At 44.8% G+C, this 20293-nt stretch overlaps 2 protein-coding genes and 1 pseudogene across 3 annotated transcripts; 1 reads left to right on the forward strand and 2 right to left on the reverse strand.

Moving 5' to 3' along the window:
- Positions 1-338: 338 nt before the first annotated feature.
- On the forward strand, positions 339-16775 carry trappc14 (trafficking protein particle complex subunit 14; the record flags this gene model as incomplete). The annotated part of the gene is made up of 13 exons (XM_084473711.1): positions 339-534; positions 827-1152; positions 1400-1495; positions 1801-1930; positions 2515-2601; positions 2790-2910; positions 3103-3250; positions 3441-3523; positions 3851-4002; positions 4221-4357; positions 7011-7089; positions 7918-8032; positions 16619-16775. 13 exons carry the CDS (start codon positions 339-341, stop codon positions 16773-16775), a joined length of 1827 nt encoding a protein of 608 aa, XP_084329837.1.
- Positions 9082-10765, reverse strand: LOC311354129 (uncharacterized protein; the record flags this gene model as incomplete). Its single annotated transcript, XM_084473928.1, has 1 exon — positions 9082-10765. One exon carries the CDS (start codon positions 10763-10765, stop codon positions 9737-9739), a length of 1029 nt encoding a protein of 342 aa, XP_084330054.1. The 3' UTR covers positions 9082-9736.
- LOC311353773 lies at positions 14740-15760 on the reverse strand (annotated as a pseudogene). Its single transcript has one exon. The product of its transcript is annotated as an uncharacterized misc_RNA (transcript).
- Positions 16776-20293: the final 3518 nt, after the last annotated feature.

Consider the following 20293-nt stretch of genomic DNA (forward strand, 5'->3'; position numbering starts at 1 on the left):
CCCTGTCATCAGGCTATAAGAGGGCTTACACTGCAGGGCTGTGTAGGCCTGTTCCAGGTCCCCCCACATACACAATATTAGTGAGCAAGCCAATGGATCAGATATTAAGGAGCATGTTTATCCAGATAGCGTCCATGAGGCCTAAGCTATGGACCCTTATCCTCTCGTCTCATCGTCTCCTGTGTATCACGTGGTCTGAGGCCGCAGCCAATCAGAGAAAGGAGATGCTGAAGCAGGCAGCGACTCTGAACATCGCCATCCTTATCAAAGAGGTATCCAATAGATTCTCCGTCTCCAGGTCGTTTTGACAGGAAAGGGACGTTTACTTGAGCGTCGAAATGGTGCAAATGATGGAGTCGCAATGCGAGTACTTTATGTATTTTCCTGCAGTTCCCATCTCAGACCTATCGGACCCGGCCCGCTACAGAACGCTCCCCCGGAGGAGTCATCTGTACCTGGGCGAGACCGTGCGCTTCCTCCTGGTGCTGCGGTGCAAAGATGTTCCTACTGGAGGGACGCCGACTGACCTTCTGGGTAAAACATTCATGTGGATTGAGAATGAGAGAGTTTAGAGTATAGACATGTTTCCCGTTAAGATTCGCATTGCCTGGGACAGCTACCCGTCACAACCGATATCCTTTCAGGCCCCCTTTATCAAACTAAAGAGGATACATACAAACAGACATGCTGAAACAGTACAACTAGAGACAGATCATATTGCCACGTTCAAAAGGGTTGTCTATCCCCTTCCTCTGTGTTGAATGATTTGTGTTGACACCGTTTCTCTTATTCTCCTCCTCACGATGTAACCGGTGTCTGCCACCAGGGGGCGCCGCTGGACTGGGCTTCGGCAGCGAGACCGCCAGCGGCCGGGCCTGGAGGGAGCTGGCCGGCTCTCTGTGCGCCGTCGCCAGCGTCAGCCCCGGCGAGGGCAGCCGCCACCGCTCTCACCAGGTCTCGCATCACCACGACTACGACGGCAGAGGCGCCGAGGACCCGGAGGAGGACTACATGGCGGTGGCGGAGGCGGCCATCGCGGCGCTGGGCAGCAGAGTGGACCCCCGCTGCCGTGGCTTCCGCGACTGCAAACCGCTGCTCATCCATAACTCGATGGGCAGCGGGGAGCGGGAGTTCCGCAGGGCGCCTGTGCAGGTAGAGGGCCGTTAAAACAAATCCTTAACCACTTCCTGGGAACACAGCTGAAACTGACAGCAACAACTGCACTAGTGTCTCTAACAACCTGAACTTTAGAATGAAAGAAAATACATATTCATGCAGCCAGAGAAATGCTTGTTTGTCTCTATTAAAACTTACTGTATTCTGCACCATATTGCCAGCCTTCAGAGATAGTGACCTCTAGAAAGCTAGGGCTTCATGTTTCCTGGTCTCCCCTGTCTAGTCTCCACTGGACGAGCCTGTAGTGTTGAGCGATGAGGTCATCTTCCCTCTTACGGTGTCGCTGGACAGACTGCCTGTGAATACTCTGAAGGTCAAGGTCAGGTTTGTTTTTCTGTCTGTTTATGAATGAAAATGAGCAGAAATATTGTATCTATTGTATTGTATTCTTCTACCCCTTTTAAACATCATATCATGTGCTGGTGTGTGTGTGTGTGTGTGTGTGTGTGGGGGTGGATTTATGTGTGGGTGGATATGTGTGTGTGGGTGTATGTGTGTGTGTGGGGGGGGGGTGGATGTGTGTGTGTGTGTGGGGGGGGTGGATGTGTGTGTGTGGATGTGTGTGTGTGTGTGTGTGTGTGTGTGTGTGTGTGTGTGTGTGTGTGTGTGTGTGTGTGAGAGCAGGTGATGGTTACAGTGTGGAAGAAGGAAGCAGAGAATGCAGAGGTCGAGGAGCAGGGCTACCTGAGCATCCTCCAGCAACGGGTCCCCACACACACCTTCAGACACGACCTCAACACCTTTAAAGCACAGGGTAACACACACACACACACACACACACACACTCACACATCCACCCCCCATCACACACATGCACCCACATACACAGTCATCCCCCCAAACACACACACACATGCACACACACACACACAGACACACACACACACACACCCCCCCTCCCACACACACACACACACACACACATACACGTTGTGGCAACCCGCCTCAGGGAGTGAACCCACCTTACTTCAAACAGCACGCAAATCGCTTCGTTGTCAAGCCACAAAGGCACATTTAATCAAACATAAAATATCTTCCTGAAAAAGAACTAAAAGACGATCGGGTGACTCAGCCACAACGGCTGGACTCTCCATTCACCCCAGCCACGAGAGAGCCCTGAATGGGTGTGGAAGCCTGCCTTTTAAGCTGGCTTCCTCCCGGCTCCTCAGGTGCTCTGCATCACGTTGATTGTGACGAGGCCGGGTTGCCACAACGTGTGTACACGCAAGATTCAACACAAGGTTACATTCAACCTCAAAATAATTAAAGCCCAGTTAACTCTTAACGTTTTTCAACTAGACCTGTGAATTCCATCCCCCCTCCCCCCCCCCCTCACAGTGAGCACCACTCTGACGGTGCTGCCTCCTCCGACCGTGCGCTGTAAGCAGATGACCGTCTCGGGGAAGCACCTGACCGTCCTGAAGGGTACGCAGCCGTCCGATACACTCTGTGCTGCCGTCAGCCTCTCCGGCGTCCCCTCTGGGGTCATGACCTTTCCGTTCATTCCACACACGTCTTTACTCATGTAAAGTGTGGTTGTGGGGTTCAGTAGGACCCGCGTGATTTCCCCGTCCCCTCTGTAACCCTGGTGTGTGTTGTCATGTGTGTCTCAGTGCTCAACGAGTCCTCTCAGGAGGAGGTGAGCGTGAGGGACGTCCGAATAATGCCCAACCTCAACTCCTCCTACCTGCCCATGATGCCCGACGGCTCTGTCATGCTGGTGGACAATGTGTGGTGAGCACAATGCTTCTAGTTAAAGTTGCTGTAGCTACGCTTTAATAGGTATTATTTGAGTGTCGTTTGTGAGGAATGGTTTAGCTAGTGAGGGAAATGCTCTGTGAGAGTATCTGTTTTTAATTGCTTTCTTGCTCTTTTCTGCTTCTCATAACGGCAGAGCGTTGTAATGAAGGGTCTGTCTGTCCCCAGCCACCAGTCAGAAGAGGTGGGCATGGCCTCCTTCTGCAAGATGGAGAGCGTCACCTCCAGTTTACCCAGCATGCTCAGCACTCTGGAGGAGCACGACTTCCTGTTCCAGCTGCACCTCAACGACTGTCCACAGGATGACTCCAAAGAGGTGGGAGTGGGTCTGTGTCTGCACATGTGGAGAGAGAGAGAGAGAGACAGAGAGAGAGAGAGAGAGAGAGAGAGAGAGAGAGAGAGAGAGAGAGAGAGAGAGAGAGAGAGAGAGAGAGAGAGAGAGAGAGAGAGAGAGTCTGACCGTGTGTTGACGTTCACTATCTCTGTTGGCCTGGATGGATTCACAGGGGCTTGAGGTTCCCCTGGTTGCAGTGCTGCAGTGGTCCACGGCCAAGATGCCTTTCACCAACTGTATCTACACACACTACAGGCATGTGGCCCCCAGTCCCCTACACTAGGAATGGAGCTCTCTTTTACACTTGATCGACTGTAATGACCATAACGTTGTAATCCGACTATATTTGATATTTATCTGTTGTAACGTATCAGTGATTGTTTTTCGAAATAGTTCTAAATACATACATAAGGGGACATATCGTCAAGTTGGAAAAATGAAAGCTGTTCAGTGAGCTTTATTGTTATATGTTTACGTCACAGATTTTATTTATGTCGCTCCACTATTCCAGCCACGTTGATGGCTTAAACTCTCAATGTCAATATATTCCTGCTGTTTTTGAAACAAGCTTCTGGTTGCCAGGTTACCCAGCCTCCGTCTGGACCGCCCTCGCTTCGTGATGACGGCCAGCTGCCCGAGCTCCGTCAGGGTGAAGGAGCACTTCAGGGTCAAGTACGTCCTGCTCAACAACCTACAGGACTTCCTCGCTGTGCGACTGGTCTGGACGCCCGACGGTACGGGGGACAAAGAGCAACATTCTGATTGATTTCTAGATGATTGATACTTGACTAGTCTGCCCACTGATTAGATTATATTGGGTGAGATTGGATTGGATTAGCTTGTACTGGATCAAATGTGTTGACATTATTGAACACAACATGCTACATAAGATGACAGATGCCAGGCCAGGTGAGATGAGTGACCTGTGATCCTCATGCTCCCCTCCGCTCAGGCCGGGGACACTGCGATGATGCGGACCTGGGGGCTGTGGTGTGCCACACCCCCCTGAGTAACCTGGGCCACTGCCGCCGGGGCAGCACCCTGTCCTTCACCGTGGCCTTCCAGATCCTCAAGCCCGGCCTGTACGAGGTACCAAACCTCCCGTTGTCAGAGGCCATGTCCTGGATAAACACCTTAACTAAATAAGACAGGTCGAGAAAGCTCAAGTTTGAAAGACAAAGAATTTATTATCACTTGTAAACAAGTACCAGCAAAACCTGAGTTGGTTTGCAAAGAACTCCTGAGGGGTGTTCCACAAAGCCGGTTTTATCACTTACCCAGCTAAGTTAACCCAGGGTTAGCGGCAACCCTAGGTTTTCCGTTCCAAAATGACCACGGCATGTAAGTTGCTATGGAAACATATGCTCTCAATCAAACCTGGTCGGAGCAGGTTTTGCGCAGGTTAAGTTTGGAAGATAACCCGGTTTTGCTCAGAGTAGGCTATTTAAACCCACGTTTATCGCAGCTTTTACGTGTTCGCCTATTGATATCGGAGCGCAAATAATTTGTACAATTCACAGAGAGATTAATTAGACCACGGCTCGACATATTGTCCTTTCCGGATGACTTTTTGCTGGAGAGATATAGTTTTTCACGTGATTCTTTGATATATTTAAATAGCCTTCTCGAACCCTACATTGCAAATGTTACCAATCGTGGATCTGCCCCACTACAAACAATTTGCATAGCTTTCCGTTTTTTTGCGACGGGTAGCTTTTTGTACAGTGTAGGAGATGCTGAGCACATAGGCAAAGCTACCGTCTGCCGCTCCGTGCGTCTGTCTTGCGCTGAAGCGGTTGTTGCGTAACTTCATGGAGTTTCACCAACTTGCAGGTCAGCATTATCTACTTTAAGTGTTCCCAAATGGCTCCGAAATTATCCTTGTTGACTTTTCATCTGGGTGTTATATTTCAGGATTTCCTAATGTAATTGGGTGCATTGATGGCACACATCCAATGTGAGCAATACATTTCAACAGGGTGCGTTGCATTATGAACATATCATAGACCTCATATAATTGTTGTGCTTGTGCAAGATAGCTCAAAGTTTGTATTTGATCGCAGGGCAATTCGATGGGGATCTCCTAGGAGATCGAGGGTATCAATGCCTCCCGACGCTCATCACCCTGTACCCTAATCCCGCTCCTGGACCACAGACAACATTTAACCTGGCACACAGCAGAACCCGCGTTAAGATTGAAAATACATTCTGGATATTGAAGTCCAGATTCCAATGCCTACGTGGACTAAGAGTTTGTCCGGAACGGGCATGCGATGTAATTGTTGCATGCGCCGTCCTCCACAATATAGCCACTCTGCGCAAAGAGATGCCTCCCCACTTTACCCGTTCCTTGAGGAGGAACACATTCGCAAATGTTTGTAAGGGCTGACAAAGGATGCGAGACCACATTTGCAGAAATCATTAAAAAAAATAAAAATAAAACAACACTTTTCTTCCATCATTTTTATTCTTTAGTTGCTGAGGGAGGAAAAAGAATAATTAGTACCTTGATCGGTAAAATATGCGGCCCGTTTCGCCATTTTGATCAGGATTTCCATGATCCATACATCACGTCTTTATAGGTTTGCCGTGAACGCGCACAACCCTGTGTTAACCAACCCCGTGTTGATTGAACTAATTCATAACCGGTGCTGTGGAACCGACAGCTCTGGGTTAGTCGGCACAGGATCGGACAACCTAGAGTTCAGCGTTAACTCTGTGTTTGTTAAACCTCCGTTCTTGGAACACCCCTCTGATCGGGAATCAGGCTTCATGTTGTGTACCCAAAATGTGTGGATCCCACCTACATGCACTGACCAATCACAACAGCCTATGTATATGTGTATATATATATATATATACATATATATAGCCCTGTGTCCCATTTACTGAACATACACTTACCCTCCTTATCCGCATTCTCAGTAGATTACCCCTCAGTAGAATTGACCTCTTAAACAATACAGTTTTATCACATCTTTGATTGAAATCCACTTGTCACCTTATAAATTGAACGGATATAAAAGGGACGTAATAACCCACATTTACTTATGAGAGATTGTCTGCCAACGATCACTTGCAGTAGTTTACATGTGTGACAAACACAATCTAAGTCTAAACAAGTCTAATCAAAGAATACAAATGCCTCTACCACATATGAGTTAGCATAAAGATGAGACATGCTTGAGCACAATAACAATGACTTCTACTCAGACAGAAGGCATTAATTTAACCCATTCCGTAACCTAACAGTACCACTGTGTGTGTGATTGTGGAATCCATTCATAAATCAGGCAGTGTTTGCCTCTATATAAGTATAAAGTATAATAAGTAAGTATAAGTAGGATGGGGGAGCCAGGTATAGAGAGGTTTACAGCTTTAGGGGTCAACCTGGAGTCAGCCAAGCAATCAAGGTTCATCAGTGTTGGCAGATGTCACAGAATGTAGTCCTCCGTTGACTCTGGGATTTGTCTACACTTATTAATTTACATAGGTAAGATAATGCTTTCTTTAAACTTATGGTGAATGTATCCCATAATCACACACAAATACAAATCACATACATCTGGAGTGTATAGAAAAATACCTTTGGATTTTGAGTTGTGAGAATAATTAATGTGCTCACATATTTGGGGCTCTATGGAATAGACAGTTTCTTCTATTTAATTTAGACTTTTCTTGACTTTCCCATCCACTCTTAAATGTGACCTCATGTGGTTCTCTGTCACCCCTTCCTCCTCAGTTGAGTCAGCACATGAAGCTGAAGCTGCAGTTCACCGCCTCAGTGACCAACCCGCCCCCTGATGCCCGCCCACTCTCACGTGAGAACCAATCATCTGAGCTTCTGCTCTTGAGTATTTGAGCTAGCCTGTGGAATATACTGATCAGATGTGCAGATGAAGTCACTCCCAGTGGCTGGCTAGAGAGAAAACATGGCAGGGGTAGCTTCCTGGAGTGTGCAAACCTTACGTTAAACTGTGGGGGGGGGGGGAGGTTATTGACAGGTAAGATGGATTCCCTCGACCAATCACAGAAGAGATGATTAGTCAGGAATAAGCTTGGAGCCGTCTTTCTTTATTGGCTCATACAGAGGCAGATGCACCCATTTGAAAACAAAAGCATTTCACTCAATTACATCTGAAGGATGGCTATGATATTTTTAGCAAATGTCACTCAAACAACAGCTGTTAAATCTTACATACACCTTTAAGTCGGGTGTTTAAGACAATTTGCCATCAGACACAAAATATTGGTTAGGTCTCGTACTGATGATGTTTTTAACTCTTAATATGTCATATTATGGAGTGTGGATGTTATGTATATGCTGATGCACTTTCAGTGTATCACATGTTTATCTATAAATATATTTCACCCGTATAATAAGGCATATCTAAGGCATTAAGGCAGATTTACATCACATCTGCAGCTGCAAACCGACTTGTTTATGCTGAGGACAAAAAACAGTGGGAAATGGAAACGGCAACCCAGCATCTCCTCCCTGCTCGCTGTTGCAAAGGGGACGCGTCAAAGAAGCCTTCTCTTTTACATACGTCAGTGGACTCATCTGCTCAGTCTTTGTGGGTCTTTAGACCGCGGTGGAAGCGCAGACAACTGTATATCTGACGGTGTGTCCTTCATTCCGGCTCTAGGCAAGAACAGCCCATCCAGCCCGGCTGTGAGGGACCTGCTGGACCGCCACCAGGCCAGCCTGGGCCGCTCGCAGTCCTTCTCCCACCAGCAGCCGTCCCGCTCACACATCATGAGGTACGGCGTCCTGGCTGGAGGTGCATCACTGCCCCAGTGGGCTTGGCTGCTGTTTTACTAGAAGGGGCTTCTGCGCATTGCGACATTTGAATCGTTTCATTGGGAATGAAAAACACCATCTCTCCTTTACAGCAGATAGTCTGTGAGAGTTCTGGACGTCTGGTTCTGGACCTCTGTCTGGTTCTGGACCTCTGTCTGGTTCTAGACCTCTGTCTGGTTCTGGACCTCTGTCTGGTTCTAGACCTCTGTCGGGTTCTGGACCTCTGTCAGGTTCTAGACCTCTGTCTGGTTCTGGACCTCTGTCTGGTTCTAGACCTCTGTCTGGTTCTGGACCTCTGTCTGGTTCTAGACCTCTGTCTGGTTCTGGACCTCTGTCTGGTTCTAGACCTCTGTTGGGGTTCTGGACCTCTTTTGGGGGTTTGGACCTCTGTCTGGTTCTAGACCTCTGTCAGGTTCTGGACCTCTGTCTGGTTCTAGACCTCTGTCTGGTTCTAGACCTCTGTCAGGTTCTGGACCTCTTTTGGGGGTCTGGACCTCTGGCTAAAGCAGTCCACTGATGTCTGAGGTTAGAGATCCACTGCAGTCGGGTTCCATCAGAAGTTCTTCGAATGTTTGGTGATGATTTGTAAATACTTTTCCTGGTAGTGTACCAGTGTGGTGAAACTGTAAATATGTAAAGTCTTCTAATTCATACACATTTTTGGCAGAGAAAGAGATATAGTTAGATACAGGAACTCTCTGCTTCTCCTTTCTTCTGCCTCATTTCATCACATTGGACACACATGTCATTAATCTAAAATTAGGTGTTAGTTAACAGAGTTGCAGTCAAAGCACTTCTTACTGGTGAGGAGGAAGGGAAGTGATGAAAATTAATTCATTTTGGTGAGTGTGGTTTGATAAAGCATGATCATGGGAAAGACACACAGCGATTTACATAGCATCTTTAATGAGACAATGGTTGTATATTATTATATGGTTTGAGGAATAAGAAATCAACACAACAAAGAAGTCATGAGAATGGCCGGCTACAATGGCTATTCAAATATTCAAACTAACTTTACACATTTCAATTGGATAGAGAAAGGGAGCTATTTCTGGGTGCAATTTATATAAAGAAAAAAGTAAAAATGTTAACAAGGTTATATCATTTGTACAATATAGTTAAAGTTACAAGAATTAGTTAAGAGTTTCTGATTATATATTTTTTGTAAGTCATTTAAAGTTCAGTTCCTACAGACATCACAACTAAAAGTTGGAAGAGCAAGACTTGAAGATGACTGTTCATTTACAACAACAAAAACAAGAACTATAACGTAATGTCAGGCTTCTGTTCATGATTTGCATGGCTGGAAATATAACTATGATACTCTTTACATCAAACAGAATTATCTATTCACAGCTTTTGGAATAAAAAAATATTTACAATTAAACTTCCACTTCTGCTTTAATTTGAATTTATTAATTTTTAATTCTAGTAAAGATCTGTAAACCATTAACCATTGGTTAAATGTTAGGAGATTTTATTCATATTCAGCAACGTGCAACTCACTTGAAAATCATTCTTAAAACACTTCTACAGGAAGTAATTATTCTTTCTCTGATATCCTATGAGCCATAAAACAATCAACAGGCCACCATTAACACAACGCTCACGCATCGCTAGCTGCTTTGGATTTTGTTTACCTGCATGAATGCTCAGGGACGTTAGCGGGACGGCTTTGAAATGGTGGAATAGGTGACTGTTTCATCACCATCAGAGCCCCCCTCGTCCACACTGTGACGCCCTGCCTTCCTGCTGCCAGTCCTGTGTTCAATGGAGGAGTAGACCAGACCCCCGTCCGGTTCTCCCTGGTCGTCGGACAGGCATTGGGTGGGCTCCCCCTGCCCCGAGGACCCCATCGCTTCGGGGTCATCTGCACACTTTGGGGCGCTCTGCTTGTTTCCTGTGTTCTTCTTGCGTCTGAGTACTAGACCAGCAACAATCAGAACCAGTAGCCCAGTACCCACAGCTACAGCCAGGTAGATGGTGAGCTCCATAGAGGGCCCCGTACCCCCAGGGCCCCTGGAGGTGATGTTAGTGTGATGGTGAAAGCTCTGATCCTTTGAAGCAAAGTCAACTGATGTCTTTTCAACGCCGTTTTTCATCAGAAGGCAGCGGAGCCCTGCGCTGTCGAGGGGTTGTGCATTCAGCCGACGGGCGACACATTGTCCCGGCGTCTCCTGGTGACTTCTCGTCGTGTCGCTTGTCCCCTGGTCTGACCATCTCAGACCGAAACCCTTACAATTTCCTTGATAACTATGCACAGAACACCAAAAGTCGTCCTTCTGAGTGATCCCAGAGAGAACAGAGAGATAAATGGTTTCATCCTCTCCATATTTCCCTCCAGTTGATTGGTACTGCTGACAATAGTAGACTCCAGCATCTCCAACGTTAATATCACTGATCTTCAGAAAACAGTCAGGCTGCAAACTCAGTCTTGAGGCTTTGGATCCACTGAGATTATCTTGTCTCCAACTTCCTTTACCCACTAACTCGATTGACTTCGAGCTGTTTCTGCCGTAGACCCATGTGGTCGAGGAACATTCTTGGTAGCCGTTGATCACGTTGTTACACTCCAGGGTCACTGAGTCACCAACTCTTTTATAAATGTAGACAGGATCTGGAGCTAGTGCTAACACAACAACACAACATAAACTACTAAAGGACAGTACATACCAGGTGATATCAGCCATGCCTACGTCCTTTCACTGTCTCTGTCACTGTGGTTTTTCTTTTTTTTAAGCTCCTTTTAACGCATAGAAAGGGGAACCGTGTGTTGATGACGTAATTGCATTTCCTAACGATGGTGAGTAAATGTTGTTGACAATGGTGTAAACCCGGCATCTGTCCTGGATATTCAGGGAGCCGAACCCAGACCCACTCTGCATGCTTTGGATTGAGCTGTCTTTGACTTTTCACATTTCTAGACCTCTGTTGTCTTAATAACAATACTATTTGACCTCCATGAAATTGAGGAGCATTTGTATGAGTGAGTTGCCGTTTGTATGTATGAAACAAGCTGCTATTTCCAAAGCTAAAGCTAATAAATTAAGTGAAACAATTCGGAGGTGGAAGTCAATTATCTTTTTTCATATTTTTAATAGGGAACGAATGAAATGTGTGTACAGAGATACCAAGAAAGAAAGAAAAAGATGTGATATCATGTCAGCTCCTCCCGTATCTTGCGTGTTAGCAAGTTCCTCTTTTACTCAATATAGAATCATGTCACATATACAATCAGGGTGTCATCATAAGATTTCCTGGTGCAACATGCAGTTATCGGTCATTGCTCTAAAATATATTAAAATGCTGCCATTCTGTGTTTCTATTCCTGTGTGTGTGGGTGTGTGCGTGCGTGTCTGTTTGCGTGTGCATGCATACATATGTACGTACGTGTGTGTGTGTGTCTGTGTGCGTGTGCCTGTGTGCGTGTGTCTGTGTACGTGTGTGTGTGTGTGTGTCCTGTCGGGGTTCTGGACCTCTGTCGGTTTCTGGGCCTTTGGTTCTAGACCTCTGGTTCTAGACCTCTGGTTCTGGACCTCTGGTTCTGAACCTCTGTCGGGTTCTAGACCTCTGTCTGGTTCTGGACCTGTTTTGGGGTTCTGGACCTCTGGCTAAAGCGGTCCACTGATGTCTGATGTTAGAGACCCACTGCAGTCGGGTTCCACCACAGGCCAATAGAGTAAAACGTCAGCTTTTATCAGAAGTTCTTTGAATGTTTGGTGAAGATTTGTAAATACTTTTCCTGGTAGTGTACCAGTGTGGTGAAACTGTAAATATGTCAAATCTTCTAATTCTTACCCATGTTTGGCAGAGAAAGAGCGATAGTTAGATACAAGAAGACAAAGAAGTAACTCTCTGCTTTTCCTTTCTTCTGCCTCATTTCATCACGTTGGAAACATGTCATTAATCTTAAAGTGTGGTTTGATAAAGCATGATCATGGGAAAGACACGCAGCGATTTACATAGCATCTTTAATGTGACAATGGTTGTATATAATTATAAGGTTTGAGGAATAAGAAATCAACACAACAAAGAAGGCAGGAGAATGGCCGGCTACAGTGGCTATTCAAATGCGAACTAACTTTACACTTTTCAATTGGATAGAGAAAGGGAGCTATCTCTAGGTGCAATTTATATAAAGGTCTTTAAAAAAAGTAACAGTAACAAGGTTATTTCATTTGTACGATATATCATTTTATATTATCATTGGGATACATTTTTCCATGACAGTAAGTTACAAGAATTAGTCAAGAGATTCTGATTATGTATTTTTTATGTATTTTTTGTAAGTCATTTAAAGTTCAGTTCATACAGACATCACAACTAAAAGTTGGAAGAGCAAGACTTGAAGATGACTTAACAACAAAAACAAGAACTATAACGTAATGTCAGGCTTCTGTTCATGATTTGCATGGCTAGAAATATAACTATGATACTCTTTACATCAAACAGAATTATCTATTCACAGCTTTTGGAATAAAAAAAATATTTACAATTAAACTTCCACTTCTCCTTTAATTTGAATTTGTTACTTTTTAATTCAAGTAAAGATCTGTAAACCATTAACCATTGGTTAAATGTTAGGAGATTTTATTCATATTCAGCAACGTGCAACTGAAAATCATTCTTAAAACACAGGAAGTAATTATTCTTTCTCTCATATCCTATGAGCCATAAAACAATCAACAGGCCATCATTAACACGGTGGAATAGGTGACTGTTTCATCACCATCAGAGCCCCCCTCGTCCACACTGTGACGCCCTGCCTTCCTGCTGTCAGTCCTGTGTTCAATGGAGGTGTAGACCAGACGGCTCTCCCTGGTCGTCGGACAGGCATTGGGTGGGCTCCCCCTGCCCCAAGGACCCCATCGCTTCGGGGTCTTCTGCACACTTTGGGGCGCTCTGCTTGTTTCCTGTGCTCTTCTTGCGTCTGAGTACTAGAACAGCAACAATCAGAACCAGTAGCACTGTACTCACTGCTACAGCCCGGTAGATGTGGAGCTCCTTAGAGGGCCCCATACCCCCAGGGCCCCTGGAGGTGATGTTAGTGTGATGGTGAAAGCTCTGATCCTTTGAAGCAAAGTCAACTGATGTCTTTTCAACGCCGTTTTCCATCAGAAGGCAGCGGAGCCCTGCGCTGTCGAGGGGTTGTGCGTTCGGCCGATGGGCGACACATTGTCCCGACATGATGTCCCGGCATCATGTCACATATACAATCAGGGTGTCATCATAAGATTTCCTGGTGCAACATGCAGTTATCGGTCATTGCTCTAAAATATATTAAAATGCTGCCATTCTGTGTTTCTATTCCTGTGTGTGTGGGTGTGTGCGTGCGTGTCTGTTTGCGTGTGCATGCATACATATGTACGTACGTGTGTGTGTGTGTCTGTGTGCGTGTGCCTGTGTGCGTGTGTCTGTGTACGTGTGTGTGTGTGTGTGTCCTGTCGGGGTTCTGGACCTCTGTCGGTTTCTGGGCCTTTGGTTCTAGACCTCTGGTTCTAGACCTCTGGTTCTGGACCTCTGGTTCTGAACCTCTGTCGGGTTCTAGACCTCTGTCTGGTTCTGGACCTGTTTTGGGGTTCTGGACCTCTGGCTAAAGCGGTCCACTGATGTCTGATGTTAGAGACCCACTGCAGTCGGGTTCCACCACAGGCCAATAGAGTAAAACGTCAGCTTTTATCAGAAGTTCTTTGAATGTTTGGTGAAGATTTGTAAATACTTTTCCTGGTAGTGTACCAGTGTGGTGAAACTGTAAATATGTCAAATCTTCTAATTCTTACCCATGTTTGGCAGAGAAAGAGCGATAGTTAGATACAAGAAGACAAAGAAGTAACTCTCTGCTTTTCCTTTCTTCTGCCTCATTTCATCACGTTGGAAACATGTCATTAATCTTAAAGTGTGGTTTGATAAAGCATGATCATGGGAAAGACACGCAGCGATTTACATAGCATCTTTAATGTGACAATGGTTGTATATAATTATAAGGTTTGAGGAATAAGAAATCAACACAACAAAGAAGGCAGGAGAATGGCCGGCTACAGTGGCTATTCAAATGCGAACTAACTTTACACTTTTCAATTGGATAGAGAAAGGGAGCTATCTCTAGGTGCAATTTATATAAAGGTCTTTAAAAAAAGTAACAGTAACAAGGTTATTTCATTTGTACGATATATCATTTTATATTATCATTGGGATACATTTTTCCATGACAGTAAGTTACAAGAATTAGTCAAGAGATTCTGATTATGTATTTTTTATGTATTTTTTGTAAGTCATTTAAAGTTCAGTTCATACAGACATCACAACTAAAAGTTGGAAGAGCAAGACTTGAAGATGACTTAACAACAAAAACAAGAACTATAACGTAATGTCAGGCTTCTGTTCATGATTTGCATGGCTAGAAATATAACTATGATACTCTTTACATCAAACAGAATTATCTATTCACAGCTTTTGGAATAAAAAAAATATTTACAATTAAACTTCCACTTCTCCTTTAATTTGAATTTGTTACTTTTTAATTCAAGTAAAGATCTGTAAACCATTAACCATTGGTTAAATGTTAGGAGATTTTATTCATATTCAGCAACGTGCAACTGAAAATCATTCTTAAAACACAGGAAGTAATTATTCTTTCTCTCATATCCTATGAGCCATAAAACAATCAACAGGCCATCATTAACACGGTGGAATAGGTGACTGTTTCATCACCATCAGAGCCCCCCTCGTCCACACTGTGACGCCCTGCCTTCCTGCTGTCAGTCCTGTGTTCAATGGAGGTGTAGACCAGACGGCTCTCCCTGGTCGTCGGACAGGCATTGGGTGGGCTCCCCCTGCCCCAAGGACCCCATCGCTTCGGGGTCTTCTGCACACTTTGGGGCGCTCTGCTTGTTTCCTGTGCTCTTCTTGCGTCTGAGTACTAGAACAGCAACAATCAGAACCAGTAGCACTGTACTCACTGCTACAGCCCGGTAGATGTGGAGCTCCTTAGAGGGCCCCATACCCCCAGGGCCCCTGGAGGTGATGTTAGTGTGATGGTGAAAGCTCTGATCCTTTGAAGCAAAGTCAACTGATGTCTTTTCAACGCCGTTTTCCATCAGAAGGCAGCGGAGCCCTGCGCTGTCGAGGGGTTGTGCGTTCGGCCGATGGGCGACACATTGTCCCGGCATCTCCTGGTGACTTCTCATCGTGTCGCTTGTCCCCTGGTCTGACCATCTCAGACTGAAACCCTCACATACTTCCTGATAACAATGCACAGAACACCAGAAGTCGTCCTTCTGAGTGATCCCAGAGAGAACAGAGAGATAAATGGTTTCATCATTCTTATATTGGAATCCACTTGAATAGTACTGCCGACAAACGTAGCCTCCAGCATCTCCAACGTTAATATCGCTGATATTCAGAAAACAGTCAGGCTGCAAACTCAGTCTAGAGGCTTTGGATCCACTGAGATTATCTTGTCTCCAACTTCCTTTACCCACTAACTCGATTGACTTCGAGCTGTTTCTGCTGTAGATCCATGTGGTCGAGGAACATTCTTGGTAGCCGTTGATCACGTTGTTACACTCCAGGGTCACTGAGTCACCAACTCTTTTATAAATGTAGACAGGATCTGGAGCTTGTACCAACACAACAACACAACATAAACTACTAAAGGACAGTACATACCAGGTGATATCAGCCATGTCTACGTCCTTTCACTGTCTCTGTCACTCTGTGGTTTTTCTTTTTTTTTAAGCTCCTTTTAACACGTAACATCAACCGTGTGTTGATGACGTAATTGCATTTCCTATAACGATGGTGTGTGTATGTTGTTGACATTGGTGTAAACCCGGCATCTGTCCTGGATATTCAGGAGCCGAACCCAGACCCACTCTGCATGCTTTGAATTGAGCTGTCTTTGACTTTTCACATTTCTAGACCGCTGTTGTCTTAACAACGATACTATTTGACTATTTGGAGCATTTCAGATCAGCCGGTAATATGTCCAACTTTGCTTATTTGACAGGATCCCCCCAGGATCCCCCCATTTTATAAATATATATATATATATATATATTATACAGGTTAACAAATGAGAAATTCCTTTGAGCCGCAGTCAGCACTAGCAGAAAGTAAAGGGGACGAATGAAATGTGTGTACAGAGATACCAAGAAAGAAAGAAAAAGATGTGATTTCATGTCGGCTCCTCCCCTATCTCACGTGTTAGCAAGTTCCTCTTTCACTCAACATAGAATTATATCACATATACAATCAGAGTGTTATCATAAGGTTTCCTGGTACAACAGTTATCAGTCAATATATTAAAATGCTGCCATTCTGTGTTTATATTCCTGTGTGTGTGTGTCTATCTGGGTGCCTGTGTGCGTATCTGTGTGTGTGTGCGTGCATGTTTCTGTGTGTGTGTGTGTGTGTGTGTGGGTGTCTGTGTCTGTGTGTCTGCGTGCATTTGTCTGTGTGTGTGTGTGTGTGTGTGTGTGTGTGTGCGTGCCTGTGTGTGTGTGTGTGTGCGCGTGTGTGTGTACTTGTGTGTGCGAGTGCAGGACGGGCAGTGCCATGGAGCGACGCGCTATAACCCCTCCTGTGGGCTCCCCCGTGGGGAGACCGCTGTACCTGCCCCCCCCAGACAAGGCGCTGCTCTCCCTGGACAAGATCGCCAAGAGAGAGTGCAAGGTTCTGGTGCTGGAGCCCATCTGCTGAGAGACGGACGCAGGGAGGAGGAGGAGCTAGAGCAAGAGAGAGAGAGTTAAACAAGATATAGAGTGAGTGGCCGAAGGCAAAATAGCAGAATACATTTCATCAAGTACAAAGTGTACACAAGTAACTGCTAGGTTGGGACATAGTTCTTATTGAGTTGGTTTAACATAAGAGAACAGGAGACGACATCTGGGGATTCAGCAAAGCTGTTAGTCAAACACTGTGATCCACTAATTAGTGGAACACTGTGTTCCACTAATTAGAACACTGTGTTCCACTAATTATGAAACACTATGGCTAGATTGAAACAGTCAAAATCAATGTTGAATATTGAGCAACAACAGGCATGAGATAACAGGTTGTTTATGTATTCATTGAATCATGTATTTACTTGTATTATTTATATATTTATTTATATTATACTTTATTTATTAATAAACAATCATTATAGAATACTGCTTAACTTTGTTTTGTGAGATTTTTTAGGATTTCTAAGGGTGAGCTGAGGGCTGGAATGGGCGCCTTTTACAACCGTTGTCTTTCAGAAAGTATTGAGGGGAACAATGCATTCCATACATGGTGAACGACATGCTTGTGTTACAGATGTATTATTTAGCTGGAGTTGACATCTCTGAAGCTCTCGTGTGCTGCCCTTGAGAGCTGACACCCCCTTACTGGCAGCATGTTAACATGGTACGCCAATACGAGGTTAAAGTATTGTACTTTGTGCAGCATTCGATAGTGTTGTTGTAATCACATTGTTTTTCATCAGTGATACCATTTTTAGACGAATGTCTGATCATATAAAAATGAGTGAATGAATGAATGAATGCTGAATGGAGAACTGTCTGTTCATCTTGTCATGTTGTTGACGATTCAGTTGTAAATATATACATCTCATTCAAAAGCTGGTGTTTTTATTACAGTTGTCGTACCACCCACACCATCATGAACAGCTACCATTCAACTGGACTGACCATCATTTTCCTTCTTTATCTTTAGTGTTTCAATGCGTCTAGATCTTGGTCATAAAGCTCATCCCTACCAAATGGGTAGCAGCCCACTCCTGTAAGAAACTATATTCTACATAAAACTCACCCCTGTAAGATACTATATACTACATGAAGCTCACCCCTGTAAGATCATTTATACAACATGGCGATTGCGTTTTGAAAATAAATCGTACAAATGTGTGTACTTTAAGTTTACTCTGAATATCCTCCTTATGAAGGACTCATAATGCGTTGTTGTAGCCTTTATGCAAACTTTAAGTTAACCCGTCTTCTACCTTCCAGTATAACCTGGTTGGATCCTGACCGTCACATTTTGGTCTCGACTGTAAAGCCCAGTTCAGACCAAAGATTCGCGACGCAACTGCTTGCAACTCGCAACTCCTTGCGACGAGACGGGCTGAGACGTTATAAAAACGGGGCAGTTCACACTGCTGCACCGGGCGGCGACGGCAGGTGGTCTCCCTAGCAACTGTGAACGCTCTGGCACAGCTGAGAGCTAGCCTGGTTGGCACGACTTTCCAATGTTGATACTCAGCATCAGAAGTCAGCAGCGCTTTTGCGAGGCGTGACGTCACTAGTGTGGGCGCGACCAGGCTAGCTGAGAGCCGCATCAGCATCACTTCCATCCTGCTAAAAAGTAACCTAACTTAGGTTTGCGATTAGTTTTATTTTGGTTGAGAGTAGGCTAGAGTTGCTGTGTTTCGCCATTCTCCACTACTTCTGCATTGCAGTAATTCGCTGGAGCTTAGTTTGTTTAGATCCCGCTAGTTGGATACATTGCATTCTTTCGTAGTGGCGACTTCTCGACTGCAAGGGAAGCTCGGCTTCCCCTAAAATTAAATGGTCAGATATATACTGTTGTGTTAACATTTCATTGATTAAAAATGCGTTAGAACACGTCCATCTCGAAGACGAGTTCGTTCAGAATTAGCTGCTTATCGCAGGTTGACTGACTCGATTTCCTTCTCATACACTTACGTGTTTAATTTGGTGCACACGCGCACCAAGCATCACCCGCATTCATTCATTCTTTTAAACACTCACTCGCGGTAAAACTATGTTTTCTCACGATCAAATACTCATCAATCCTAAAAGTAATGGGCTTGTACACGATGTCTTTGTCAAGAACATATGTGTTTGCTGTACGGTGTTTGCAGATGCATTGATTTAAAAGTAGGCCTACAACTTACCGCTGTATCAGCTGTTCTTTCCCAAATCATTTAACCAATCATTTACCCTAAAACTAGATTTTGTTTTGGAAGCCTGGAATATACTTTGCTCGAATGTATTATTGTTATTATTATTATTTTAACGCATGGCATAGCCTACTTCATTCATGTTCATTCATGCAGCCCTATGGAAAAAAAAATGTTTCCACAATCCACACGCTATTTCTACGCAGTTTCACACGTATGAATAATCTTTGACATCATAATATTTAACATGCAAGTGTAGTGGTGCCTGGTTGCTGCGGGGGAAAATCAGCTTTGCGCCGGGTGCAAACTAGCAATGACACATGCGTCGGTGTAGAAAGTCAATTGCGCCGGGCGCAAGATAGGGCCCTTCTTCTGTTTGGCGCACATGGCTAATTTGCATACGCGCACAGGACTGTCGGAATGGGAACGTGTCGGACTGGCAGCATGTAACCATAACAGGCTAACGTGTAACGGTAACGGTGGTCCCGTTAAAATAATGTAAATGAATCAGCTCAAGCCTAACGTTATCTACTATCGTTGTTCTGGAACCAAAGATAAGGATCTACAACTTGTAGGCCTATTTAATAAGCCTAAATTGTTCTGTGCTGATTGGCTGAAGAGAAATAGCCACATCGTTGCGTTCTAAAACTGGACCTGGCGATTTGACATGTTCAATCTTTGGCGACTCCTTGCAACGCCTTGCGACGCCTTGCGACGACCAGTTCACACTGCTGCAACTTTTCCCCTGCGACGTTCTAAAACCGTCTCGTTGCAAGTCGTTGCGTCGCGAATCTTTGGTCTGAACTGGGCTTTAGGGTTCCGGTATCTCTTCTCCTGAGCAGGCTCAGGGAAGAGAAGACTGAGGAGTGGGGGTTTCTCTTCAACTCAGCAGGTTCAGGGACGAGGAGTGGGGGTTTCTCTTCTTCTGAGCAGGCTCGGGGAAGAGACTGAGGAGTGGGGGTTTCTCTTCACCTGAGCAGGCTCATTGAAGAGGAGACGAGGTGTAGGGGTTTCTCTGTGAATGTGCAGCAACAGGAAGGAGGATCATTTTCTGGTGGCTTGGATGTTTAGTGTTAGGGATTTCTGGTGTCTTTGTTAGCCTAATTTGGATAAACTTATTTAATAAATCCACACAGATTCAATAATTAGTTTGATGTCATCCATTCTTTAATGGTCACAGTTGAAGCACATTATATAAAAGGTTATTTACATTGATAATTTAAAGGGGCAACACACAACCTTTTTACATGAATGCGCACACACTCATTAACTTTGTCTCCACACACACACACACACACACACACACACACAC

The sequence above is a fragment of the Micromesistius poutassou genome, assembly GCF_964030765.1.
Source record: "Micromesistius poutassou genome assembly, chromosome: 10".
Taxonomy (NCBI): Eukaryota; Metazoa; Chordata; class Actinopteri; order Gadiformes; family Gadidae; genus Micromesistius; species Micromesistius poutassou.